Source organism: Silurus meridionalis, chromosome 26 (assembly GCF_014805685.1).
Source record: "Silurus meridionalis isolate SWU-2019-XX chromosome 26, ASM1480568v1, whole genome shotgun sequence".
Lineage (NCBI taxonomy): Eukaryota > Metazoa > Chordata > Actinopteri > Siluriformes > Siluridae > Silurus > Silurus meridionalis.
In genome coordinates, this window is record NC_060909.1 from 19,055,991 (window position 1) to 19,068,490 (window position 12,500).

A 12,500-nucleotide genomic window follows, 5' to 3' on the forward strand; every position below is an offset into this window, starting at 1 on the left:
AGCCCGCAGTCCACACCCTCTACCCCTCTTCCCCCCAGGGCTACTTCACCCCGACCCACTGCACTTTCATTCTTTCCATCTCCCTTTTTCCTCTTCCACTGGTTCCTCCTTTCTTTTTCTCTTTCCTCTCATCTTCCTTTTTCCTCTTCAACTAGTTCCTCCCTTCTTTTCTCTCCTCTCATCTTCCTTTTCCTCTTCAACTAGTTCCTCCCTTCTTTTCTCTTTCCTCTCATCTTCCTTTTCCTCTTCAACTAGTTCCTCCCTTCTTTTCTCTTTCCTCTCATCTTCCTTTTCCTCTTCAACTAGTTCCTCCCTTCTTTTCTCTTTCCTCTCATCTTCCTTTTCCTCTTCAACTAGTTCCTCCTTCTTTTTCTTTCCTCTCATCTTCCTTTTCCTCTTCAACTAGTTCCTCCCTTCTTTTCTCTTTCCTCTCATCTTCCTTTTCCTCTTCAACTAGTTCCTCCCTTCTTTTCTCTTTCCTCTCATCTTCCTTTTCCTCTTCAACTAGTTCCTCCCTTCTTTTATTCTTTCCTCTCATCTTCCTTTTCCTCTTCCACTGGTTCCTCCTTTCTTTCTTCCTATCTTCATTTTTCATGTATTGACCTTTTCTTCATATTCTTTTATCGCTTTCGTTTTCTTTCCTTTTTATTTCATTGTTTCTCCCCGTAATTCTGTCCTCTTTTTCTCCTTTCCCTTTATTTCTCCTTTCCTTTTTTTACTTTCATTCCTCCTTTCTTGTTATCATTCTATCTTTCTTCCTTCTTTTCTTGGATGTTTCCCCCTTTTCTTGGCTGTAAATGTCCCTCTAGTCCCTCTACAGTCAGTGGTGTGTTTAATACGCAGTGATGATGGAGATCATCTACAGGTTCATCACGCTCTTGTTAATTGTTAGAAATAACAGTATGATGTAAGGGGGCGTGGTCAGTGGGAAAGCGGAAGAGGATCCCACCACAAATGTACAAAAATATAAAATAAGCTGCAGAATTGTGAAAGTTAATAAATTGTATCATGAGGTCGAAGTCCATTAAAAAACAGAAATAATATTTAAAGAGTAAAATAACTTCAATAAATCCTGCAAAAACATTTTATATTCATAATGACATTATAATCAGTCACTTCATCTGATGAAACTCAAACGTGCTAAACACAAAGAAGGGTTAAGGTTATGGAGGAACATTTGCTTTTCTATGAATCCTGTCCCCTCAGTCAGTCATTAAGAATCACCAGGTAACTGCACCATCACATGAGACGCCTTCCACCTGATCACATCCTACCATCTTCAGATCATCACCCCATAACTCCATCAGAACATCTCTGAACCTAAACAGGATTTAAGTGTGTATGAACGCGTTAGTTGGCTGCAGCAGGGTCTCTTCCCCCTCCATCAGCTCCTGATCGAGTTTCAGCCCATCAATAAAACACAGACGAGCTCAGATTCCCAGCTCCACTTACACACATTCACAGTGACGGACATTTCTGATCCGGGGAAGCCTGGAGTGGCTGCTCTCTCTCTCTCTCTCTCACACACACACACACACACACACACACACACACACACACAAATATACTTTCCATTACAGCTGGTGAACTTCAAGTCTGATCCTCCACATCCCCCTATGTCCTGATAATCACTCATACAGTACATGATATTTTACAAACTCACGTTTTATACACGCACTTCACGGACAGTCCACATGAATGTACCTGTAAACGGATAAAAACCACCACGGGATGGTTTTGTGAGAGGAAGAAATCGCGTGTGGATGTGCTGTGTATAGGGAAATGATCAAATTGACATTGAGCAGTAAATCTGCTGTAATTTACACCCCCCAGGTGTTTTCCCTGCAGCACCACGTGACAGAGGTATACGGTTTTCACGTCGCAGTGTGGATCGTGTGTGAAAACAAACGTGCATTTAGCGGAAATGTCGCGTGTTGAGGCGTCTTTAGAGTAGATCATGCACAGTAATGCATTTTCAGACGTTTCAGTGTTGATAAACAACTTTTAGGAAACGTTTGAAAACGAAAGTGTGGACGTGGAGCATTTTTACACGGATCCTGATTATCCTCCGCTGGAGACTGTTTCAGCTGCTGAAATGCGATTTCAACATAAGAAAATGCAAGATGGCAGCAGGCACAGTGATTCCATTTTTATTTTACAGCATTCAAACATTGTGTGTGTGTGTGTGTGTGTGTGTGTGAGACCCTCACAGACAGACACTTGGAGTAAAACAGGAGTATGTGTTGTTTTGGAGTAAACAGCCAGCAGATTTAATCCCCACTTTAAACTTGTTAAATATTGGCTGCATCACTCGTGTGTAAGAGCCTCGTGCACGAGAACAGTCCACTGCGTGCGTGTGATCATAAAAAAAAAATTCATTTCATCAAGACATGTGTCAGAAGTGTGTGTGTGTGTGTGTGTGTTATTGTGCAGGTAGAGGGATGCCACGTGGGTCTGTGACCTGTCCTTCCTGCAGGTTTTTGACGAGTTGAGCGAGCCAGCGCTTTGTGGTAGTGTCGTCCTTCAGAACCTGTGCGAACGTCGTGTCCTTCAGCTGGTCTGGTAAACACTGACGAAGAGCTTCTCTCGCCCTGTATAAAATACATTCACAGCAGAGTCACAAATGTGTTTACTGACTCTAGACTGCTCAAGACTAACACTTGTGGTCGGGTCTTTGAGTGTGTGTGTGTGTATGTGCATCAGTCTCAGTTAAGGAGGTACCACCTGTGTCCATGGATGGGTGTGTCAGTTTAGGTAAAGGGGGTGTGGCCTTTGGGTGTGTCAGTTTAAGTAAAGGGGTGTGTGGCCTGTGTGTATGTGTGTGTGTATATGCATCAGTCTCAGTAAAGGAGGTACCACCTGTGTCTGTGTGCCAGTAAAGGGGGTGTGGCCTGTGTATGTGCCAGTAAAGGGGGTGTGGCCTGTATGTGTGCCAAAGGGGGTGTGGCCTGTGCGTGTATGTGTGCCAGTAAAGGGGGTGTGGCCTGTGTGTGTATGTGTGCCAGTAAAGGGGATGTGGCCTGTGCGTGTATGTGTGCCAGTAAAGAGGACGTGAACCCATTTGAACAGTATTAATGTTGCTGAGGTGCTGTTGGTCACCTGGAGTTATCAGAGAGACGCAGGTAGCAGCGCACCACATGCTTTAACAGTCGGGCTGACGGCTCCTTCGACAGCTGCAGCACCATCTTTCCCTGCAGCAGCCGGCCAATCAGAAGACAGACATCATTCACACCATCAAAACAAATAAAAACACACACATGCCTGAGTAGACTGTGGACTACGTGCAGGGGTTTGTAGCAACACACACGGTTTTGTTCTCACCAGGATCATGGCCACGTGAGAGAAGCGTTCGTAGGTTTGGCAGATGTAGGCCAGGCCCGTGTCATCCAGCAAGATCTTCTGCAAAATGAATGTTGCAACCTGCACCAAGAAAACAATCAGACGGGATGCGGGATAACGAGGAACGACGGCTAATCTGATTCTCCGTGATAGCATGGGCAGACTGAGAGTGCAGGTACCGTTTTGGAAAGTTCACTGCCCGTCTCCATGATCCTCAGGCACAGGGGAATGATCTCTGTCGTCAACAGGAAGTTAATCACTTCTTGTTCATCTGTCTTCACCAGTGCTCCTACACACACACACACACACACACACACACACACACACACACACACACACACGTCTTATTCACATGCTGAGTAACACGTCTACATAGGGTTGGTAAGTGAGGTTCAGGTGAAGTACCGATGACTCCCAGGCTGGTGAGGCGAAGATACTCGAAGGGTCTGGTTTTACTGGCGGTGTGAAGAAAGGGGTAGAGGAACAGGGGGATGTGGGCCGCCAGGAAGGCCGAGCTGAAAACAAAACAAAAGCGTTTAGACGACATTTGCATCCAATTCCAGCATGGACCACAACCTTCTGTTAGACCACTGACTGCTTTTCCACAACACATCGAGGCGAACAGGCTGCTCCATACATCTATCAGGATCTGATGGTTTTGTGAGATCACTAGCTGTAGCACACACCTCTGAAAGATCCGATTGTGTTAATCAGCTACAGTGTGCGTGTTTGTGCACGTGCACGTGCGTGCTGGTTACCGTGTCTCCACGTGCGAGGCCACACACTGCAGCAGCGCCAGGGCGTTACAGACTCTGTTGGACTGGTGAGCCGTCAGCGTGGCGGGGTTAATCGAGGGGTAGATGTTTACGATTTCCTGTGCAGAATTTTAACAGTTATACCACAAAACAACTGGAGGAACAAACAGGCAGAATCCTAACACACCATGGGGTCGACCGATAGCGGATTGATACTACTGATAACCAGGTCGGATCCTACTTTCTGATAACCGATTGCTTTTAGAATGAATACTGGTTAAAAAAAAATCAACATGACACGCCATGTAAAATAGTACTTTTTTTACAAAAATACAACATTTATTAAATCATAAAAATATGAATATGCTAATTAATAAATATTATAAAAAAACATATATATAAATTAGTTATAAATAATAAATATAATATATCGCTCTTCGTGCAGCGCGCGGTCTCGCGTGTAAACACAAACAGAACGTCGTGTCTGTGACTCGCCTCTAGAGGCCGCTGTCGTGAAAAAACTATCGGTATGAATTTTTGCCAAAAGTTACAGCAATCAACGATCGGTGGTGATTAATTAGTAAAACCAATGACTCCATCGACCTCTAATAAACACTAAACATTTAGGAGTCGTTTCAGATCCGAGCATTAAACACCTGTTAATAATAAATTACACGTTGTTCCATGTAAGTCACCAGCTGTATAATGAAGAAAGAATAATGAAATCTGCTTCCTAATCATGTCCACAATATAGAGAATATAGTGCACTACCGAGGCTTCTAGACACTATGATGTGTGCACCGGGGGGGCTTTTGGGGTTAAGCATCAAACTGACTATATACAGTCTGTGAAATCGAGGTTTATTACTAGTGCACTTGATATTCAGGAGAGAAAAACGTCAGAGTTCACTATGTCCAAGTGACCTAAAAGGGTAGGGAATTATACCCTTCATATCCAGTGACACTGGGACTCCACTGGGTATATAGGACAGATATGTACAGTCTATGAGCCTTCACTTATTCTGCACAGGACCTACACAGTGCAATACATGTTACACAGGAAGTCTGTGAGGTGCGAGTATGAAACCTGAAGGAGTGCCGCGATGGTGCCGCACGAGTGCCAGAGCATGGGGGCCAGGTCGGTGACAGACTCGCGCTTCTTGCTGAGCTCCAGAAGGGCGTTCTCACGGGTCTCCGGGCTCGACAGCTCGTTGATCCACTGGTAAATCTTCTCCCGATCCACCTGTGCCATCGTGGTGCTCACTGCCTGCAGGGAAAAAACACAGCACCTCGAAAGATCAGATCACTTAAGTGACTTCATTCGTTAAAGCAAGCGGATCTTCATTCCACACGTTCAGTTCATTTGATCAGAGATCAAACTGAAATGTTACACTTTTTAATAAGCAGATTCCCAACACGTCTCCACAAACCACCTTTAACTACAGATCCAATAATCAAAATATGCAGCTATGGACAAATGATAATGATAAACAGACTGAGTCGCTTCACCTCTCCAAGTCTGGTCCATGTCCTTCATTCTTTTGTCACGTGACTCCCGTAATTCTTGTACTAATGTCATGATTCGGAGCAAACCCCGTATATAAATATACAAGTGTGCAAAACACATGGGTGGTGATTTCGACTGATGTTTAAATCATCCTGGTTATTAAACGAGTTTCTACTTCTGCCCAGTTTCCTCCTCACCACAGCAGGACGCTACACATGAATGTGCTAATCACTGTGTTTCATGCAAACTTTCAAAATGTTAGCAAGCTAATATAACTAATATCATTAATAAGTCCATAAATACATGTTAGATAAGTTCACAACCAGGAAACATAACCACATATCACTTTTACACGCATTCACTTATTGACGATAAAAAGTCTGAGGAAATCTGAAGCTAGCTTTAACAGTGAGCTGATGCTAGGCGGCTAACGGTAGCCAGGCCCTGACACCGCTCCATTTCAAATGGTAATATGAAGAGATTTCCCCCTCAGGGCTCACCGCTCCTGTGGCCAGCATGTTGGGAACCGTTTTAAACCCGACTCCGGTCACCAATTCCAGGGTTTCTTTTAGTTTAATTCTGTCCCACAGCAAAAATCATCCGGAACTGACATGGAGAAAACCACTGTGTGGGAAAACAGACGCTCGCGCAAGCGCGCCACAGCGCTGACCTTTCACCCCAGCGCCTTTCCAATATGGCGACGCTTGCTGATGCGCCTCGCTCCAGCAGATGGCGACAGTCACGCGCGTGTAGAGAAATACACGCGATCCGCCATTTTGGAATTGTGTGTGTGTGTGTGTGTGTGTGTGTGTGTGTGTGTGTGTGTGTGTGTGTGTGTGTGTGTGTGTGAGTGTGAGAGAAAAGTTTGGAGACACCTGTGGCTACTGATGAACATGATTGTTTCCATTGCTAATTTTTCTTAGACATATTTTTCTTACTGAGGAGCCACACACACACACACACACACACACACACACAAGGGAGTTGCTTGGAGTCCTGAGTTTATTCGTGGCCACAAGCAGAACTCTAAAGTCACATGTGGAGCCCTCAATCCCTCACACACACACACACCCACAGTTCCACCGCAACAACATTACTACACACTTCATCTGATCTAAACACAAACATTTCAAAACGTATGAAATAAATGTGTGCAATAAATTATGATGGAACACAACAACTCCTCTGGTAACACTGTTCCTCCCACACGCACTAACTGAAGTAACTGTTTAGTAGATGATGATTTTGCAGACCACTGCCTGAATGACTGCTGACACATGATATATTATTCAACTTATCATTAACACTCAAATGATTCATTGTTCTAAATGCAGGTGCATCAGTCATCTTCTTCTGAATGACTGGTTTGTCACTGAGTCGGTGTTACTGATGTAAAGCAGCCCTTCGTTACCAAACACCAATTCACTTCATTACGATCCATGATGAGTCTTTCGAACTGTTCAACATGAAACTGTTGGTTACTTTAAAACTGACCTTCATCTGGGAGACCACGGGGATCTTGTGTGTGAATATTTGAGCTGTTGACTGGTTGCGTGTCTCAAATTTACTGTGAGAAAATCTGCTGCTATCAAACATTGTTTACTAAATCAGCCGAATCAGTGTGATGGATATAGAGTGTTTGGTGAACTGGTATATTTGTATGCTGTCATCCCCTCACATTCACACGTTCACTCTGGTTTGTTGACGGTGGTGTGGTGGGTCGTCTCTTATCCCAGAGATCCCTCATGTCTGTGTTACCTTCTGGTTCTCCCTTTTAGTTATGCTGCCATAGTGAGTCTTGCCGGAGTCCAAACTGCACAGTGACATTAACTTTCATACACCAATAGGGACACTTAATAATCCATATCCTTCTCTTCCTGTCACCCTCTCTCTCTCTCTCTCTCTCTCTCGGTCGAGTTAAACATGCTCCTGAGGTTCCAGTGACCACTGTTCCTGCCCCTCTCCCCTCCGTGGATCTTCACACTTCTGTGCGGCTTGGGATGGTCTCTCATCAACACCTTGGGTGGTTCCATGTAATTCCGGAGTAGAACGGGTGCTTTGAGGATGGATTGGACTGTAGTTGCTCACTCAGTGGACTCAGTGACCTCATCACATCTCGCACTGCACCACGCTGTCTGAGATCCTCCAGCACTGCTCGACTGGTACCACCTTCTCTCAGAATGAGAGGTAGGTACAATTCAAGGCTCTTCTCTGTTCTGGCACCGAGGTGGTGGAATGAATTTCCCCTAGATGTCTGTACAGCAGAGTCCCTGATTATCTTTAAGCGACGACTGAAGACCTACCTCTTCCTGAAATACCTAAATTAGCACTTTCCAAGTTTGTAGAATTCGAGTTATATTTATATTGAGTTTGTATTCTTGCGTACCAGTGTAGATTTATTCACTTAAATGTAAATGTAAATGTAAATGTAAATGTAAATGTAAATGTAAATGTAAATGTAAATGTAAATGTAAATGTAAATGTAAATGTAAATGTAGTTGGTGTCGGTCTGCTACACTGACTCAGGAATACAGTTTGCTTCTGATCATCATCACTGTACCCTGCAACATTGTATCTGCTTCAAATGGACATTTGGTGCAACCCAGATGAGGATGGGTTCCCTCTTGAGTCTGGTTCCTCTCAAGGTTTCTTCCTTATGCCATCTCGGGGAGTTTTTCCTTGCCACAGTTGCTCATCAGGGACAAACATACTTACAAAGAACATATTTACGTTTAATCACCACATTATCTGTGTAAAGCTGCTTTGAGACAATGTTCATTGTTAAAAGCGCTATACAAATAAAAATGAATTGAATTGAATTGAATTGAATTGAATTGAATTGAATTGAATTGAATTGAATTGATGGTGAAGAACAAATCAAACAGACCAACTGAGGGTAGAAACTTCATGCTCCCTTATAGAAGAGTTCATATTTTGAGAATACCAAAATACAGACGTTTATTTTGATCGATTGTGAAACTGCTACTTATTTTGATAAAGTTATTTAGTTTTTCATTTTTAAATACATTTTGATGTTTCTTTGCCCAAAGCTGCACACTTTAAAATCTAGAGGAACATCTTCCCAGCAGAGTGGAGGGAATTATGTGGGCAAATTGGGACCAAATGTAGATCGTGATACTCAAAAAGCACATACCATACTTATGACCCGTCTGTCTGTCTGTCTGTCTGTCTGTCTGTCTGTCTAAAGTTGAACAAGCTTTTATTATTATAGATCTAACCTTTCTAAAGTTTAGTTCTATAGACCCTTTTTTAAATATATTTGCAAGTAAATAATAATAATTGAATAATGAAAAGTAAACTAAATGCATATTTCTTCCAGTATTGCACAGTAAAAACATCCTAGAATCTCCTAGCATAGTAAAAACACCTGTGTGTTGTAGTAAATTGATAGTTTATGTCAGATGAATGTGTGTGACTCATAAGTGCAATGCAGAAAAACGTCTCTGAGGTCTTCGAGACTCGTTGACGAGATTCTGAGCTGTTCATGTTTGTGGTAAAGAGGAGGCGTGGCTCACTGTTACACCATCATTACTGTTGAAACGCTGCTTTAAAAAAAAACAACAAACCGCCCCCCAGGTGTGCTCCTATACATCACTCATTAACCACCAGATCAAAGGCCCTGTTTACTTTCTGGGGCATGATGCAACACTGAGGTGAGGTTAAAGAGTCATGTATTAATCTGTCTGAAGATCAGAGGAGGAGTGGAGTGAGTAAGTGTGACTACATCTGGATCAGGAACTGTAATAATAATAATAATAATAATAATAATAATAATAATAGTCTAGACCTTTTACCATTTGAAAGTATTTGGTGCATCATGAAACGGAAAAACCCAACAAAGGAAACCCAGAACTGTTGAGTAGCTAGAATCCTGTATCAGATACATATGGGACAACATTCCTCTCCCAAAACTTCAGCCACTGGTGTCCTCTGTTCCCAGATGTATACTTGTCTTGTCTCAGAATTGACGCAGCCATCAAATTCAAAATGAACTTATTTTTTTCCTTAAAATGGTGCAAAATTTTCTCAGTTTAAACATTTGATATGTTTTCAATGTTCTATTGTAAATTAAATATGGGTTTATGAGTTTTTTGTTTCACAGTGTCCCAACTTTTTTGTAATTGGGGTTGTAATAATAATAATAATAATAATAATAATAATAATAATTCTTCGTAGCACCATATTTCTTACTTAACTTCAAAATTTACACTGTTTGCAAACAAGATCTTTCAATAGATGTTTATAAAAGGATTCTAGATTGGGAAAACACCTCATTCAAGGGTTCCATATAAAACAGTTGTTAATAAAAAGTTCATATTAAACATGGTTTCCCTTAGAGGGCCAAGTGAAGAAAACGTACCCTGATACCCCAAAATACGTGTTGATCATTTTCTATCCCAATATTTACAATTCAAAACACTTCATTTACAAAGTCCCATCACCTTCCTTTATAAAGTCTCATCCCCCGTGTCCTAATTTGGGTTTTAGGCTTATTAGTTTGTGGACTTATTCTTGATATAAAGCCGTAACAAGTACAATATTTTAGGTTGCTGTTCACAGGGCGAAAGATTTGATCATCTCTCTCTCTCTCTCTCTCTCTCTCTGTATTCATGATTGGATAATTCTGCAGTGATGTGCACTATCTGTCTGTGTGTGTGTGTGTGTGTGTGTGGGAGAAAGAAAGAACGAGCATGACCCTGCAGCAGTGTGTTATCTGTACAGTCAGGCCAATCGTTACAGACGTAGTTAATGATTCCTGAGGGACCCTGACCGCAATATTTCAGGTTGCTTTTCACAGGGCGAAAGATTTCTATACAGAAAGAAAAACATTTCAGAGCTGAAGAGTGGAAAAGTGTGTGTGTGTGTGTGTGTGTAAGAGAGAGAGAAAGAGAGAAAGAGAAGGAGCGTCTCAGACTGAGTGTAGCCATGGCCAAGCTGGTGGAGTGTGTGCCCAACTTCTCAGAGGGACAAGATAAAGAGGTAAAATCTTCTTGCGTTCTTTACATCATTTCTTTCTTCGAGCACAATATTTGAAATAATTTCAAACACACACACACACACACACACACACACACACACACACACACAAAGTAATATTCTAAAAAAAACTAAAGGAAGAAGGTGTTTATTGTGCATAGCATGTTAGGGGTAATAACATACCCTATGTAGTGCACTCATCCAAAGAACTACAAATGTCTCCTACAGGTGTCTCCTTAATGCGTATGTAGGGCATCCTGTAGGGGGTGGGGGCAATTACTTTACACCCAGTCTAACATAATATCACCGAATCAGCCCCCAAACAAAGGAGTCTTATCGCACACTTATAGGGTGTAGAAGTTTATACATGCACTTATATAACAAAAGCCAGCTGTCTGAATCCTGAATAAAGTCCAGATATTGTAGACTATATCGAGTATAAAACACTATGAAAGGAGCAAAATATAGAACTGAGAAGCCATTTGGGCATCTAATGTTTATATAGAGTGTATAACCCATGGCCCCTGCACCCTATGTAGTGTTTGGGTACAGGAAGTGCACCAAACACATTTTTCATGAAAGAATGGCCATCTCTGAATATTTAAAGTCAATGTTTTATTCTCGGAAGGTTGGTTATTATGAGTAAAGTCCACTACATTACAAAAATACTGACCTGTAGTGCCCTCAGGATGAAGGTGAGTGAAAATGCCAGTGGCTTCCGATCCAGGGATTTGAACTCGCAACCCTGTGTCCCCCTGCGCAGGTGATCAAAGCCATCGCCGATGCCGTTTCTGCCACGGAAGGCTGCAGCGTGCTGGACGTGGACCCCGGGGCCTCCACTAACCGCACCGTGTACACCTTCGTGGGTTCTCCGGAGGCCGTGGTGGAGGGAGCGCTGAACGCCGCACGTGCTGCTTTCACCCTCATCGACATGACCAAGCACAAGGGTGTGTGGACACACACACACACACACACGCACACACACACACACACTTCCACCAGAGAGTCTTTACAAGAGATTTACAATTGTCTGTGTGGGTGTGTGTATGTAGGCGAGCACCCGAGGAGCGGTGCTATGGATGTGTGTCCCTTCATCCCAGTGCAGAACACCAGCATGGAGGAGTGTGTGTCATGTGCTAACGAGTTCGGGAGGAGATTAGCGGAGACGCTGAAGGTGCCAGGTAAGGCGGAAGGCAGTTCTCACGTCCAGCAAGTGCGTAACAGTGGTGTGTAGCACTAAATCTCTCTCTCTTTCTCAGTGTATCTGTACGGCGAGGCGGCGAGGACTGAAAGCAGACGTTCTCTGCCCTCCATCCGAGCAGGAGAGTATGAAGCTTTACCTGAGAAGGTGAGGCTCCAGTTTTATCAAGCTGAAATGTGGTAATGATCGATTCTGGGGTATTTGATATAATCGGTGATACTGTAATGCATCTGTTGTTCCACAGCTAAAGAAAAGCGAGTGGGCTCCAGACTTTGGCCCTGCCACGTTCGTCCCTTCGTGGGGCGCCACGGTCACCGGAGCTCGAAAATTCCTCATCGCTTACAACGTGAACCTTCTGAGCACCAAGGAACAAGCTCATCGAATCGCTCTGGACATCCGGGAGCAGGGCCGGGGCAAGGGACAGGTCCGATACACATTACACATGATTAAAGTTAAATAACCGGGATTAATCATATCATGTGATAAACGTTTAAACACGATGGTTCTGGAGAAAAACCGTATTTATCATGCAATCAAAAGTGTCAACAAATATGGCAATTCACTTGGACTAAATGTACATACTGGAATTTGATTGGCTCTTCTATGTTATGATGCAATAACACGTACCAATCACACATGATTTAGCATCATCACAGCATGTGTGTTCGCATTGTTTTAGCCGGGGCTGCTGAGGAAGGTGC

At 43.0% G+C, this 12,500-nt stretch overlaps 2 protein-coding genes across 4 annotated transcripts in view; one reads left to right on the forward strand and one right to left on the reverse strand.

Annotated features, from left to right (window-relative positions):
• Positions 1–6,276, reverse strand: part of cnot9 (CCR4-NOT transcription complex subunit 9) — a 6,451-nt gene extending 175 nt beyond the window's left edge. The window contains exons 1-8 of one of the 2 annotated variants that reach the window (XM_046840183.1): positions 6,101–6,276; positions 5,181–5,360; positions 4,098–4,213; positions 3,745–3,854; positions 3,519–3,628; positions 3,322–3,420; positions 3,100–3,191; positions 2,402–2,591 (exon numbers count right to left, since the gene is read on the reverse strand). In XM_046840183.1, coding sequence (XP_046696139.1) covers positions 2,423–2,591; positions 3,100–3,191; positions 3,322–3,420; positions 3,519–3,628; positions 3,745–3,854; positions 4,098–4,213; positions 5,181–5,360; positions 6,101–6,118 — 894 coding nt within the window. In that variant the 5' untranslated portion in view covers positions 6,119–6,276 and the 3' untranslated portion in view covers positions 2,402–2,422. Of the gene's footprint in view, positions 1–2,243; positions 2,592–3,099; positions 3,192–3,321; positions 3,421–3,518; positions 3,629–3,744; positions 3,855–4,097; positions 4,214–5,180; positions 5,361–6,100 lie in introns of those variants that run through there. The other variant, XM_046840182.1, reaches the window with a different exon arrangement.
• The window catches only part of ftcd (formimidoyltransferase cyclodeaminase), a 15,824-nt gene that overhangs the window by 166 nt on the left and 3,158 nt on the right, over positions 1–12,500 (forward strand). The window contains exons 2-7 of one of the 2 annotated variants that reach the window (XM_046840181.1): positions 10,474–10,601; positions 11,362–11,545; positions 11,651–11,779; positions 11,858–11,946; positions 12,044–12,223; positions 12,479–12,500. The exon at positions 12,479–12,500 is cut by the window's right edge and continues 116 nt beyond it. In XM_046840181.1, coding sequence (XP_046696137.1) covers positions 10,548–10,601; positions 11,362–11,545; positions 11,651–11,779; positions 11,858–11,946; positions 12,044–12,223; positions 12,479–12,500 — 658 coding nt within the window. In that variant the 5' untranslated portion in view covers positions 10,474–10,547. Of the gene's footprint in view, positions 1–10,348; positions 10,602–11,361; positions 11,546–11,650; positions 11,780–11,857; positions 11,947–12,043; positions 12,224–12,478 lie in introns of those variants that run through there. The other variant, XM_046840180.1, reaches the window with a different exon arrangement.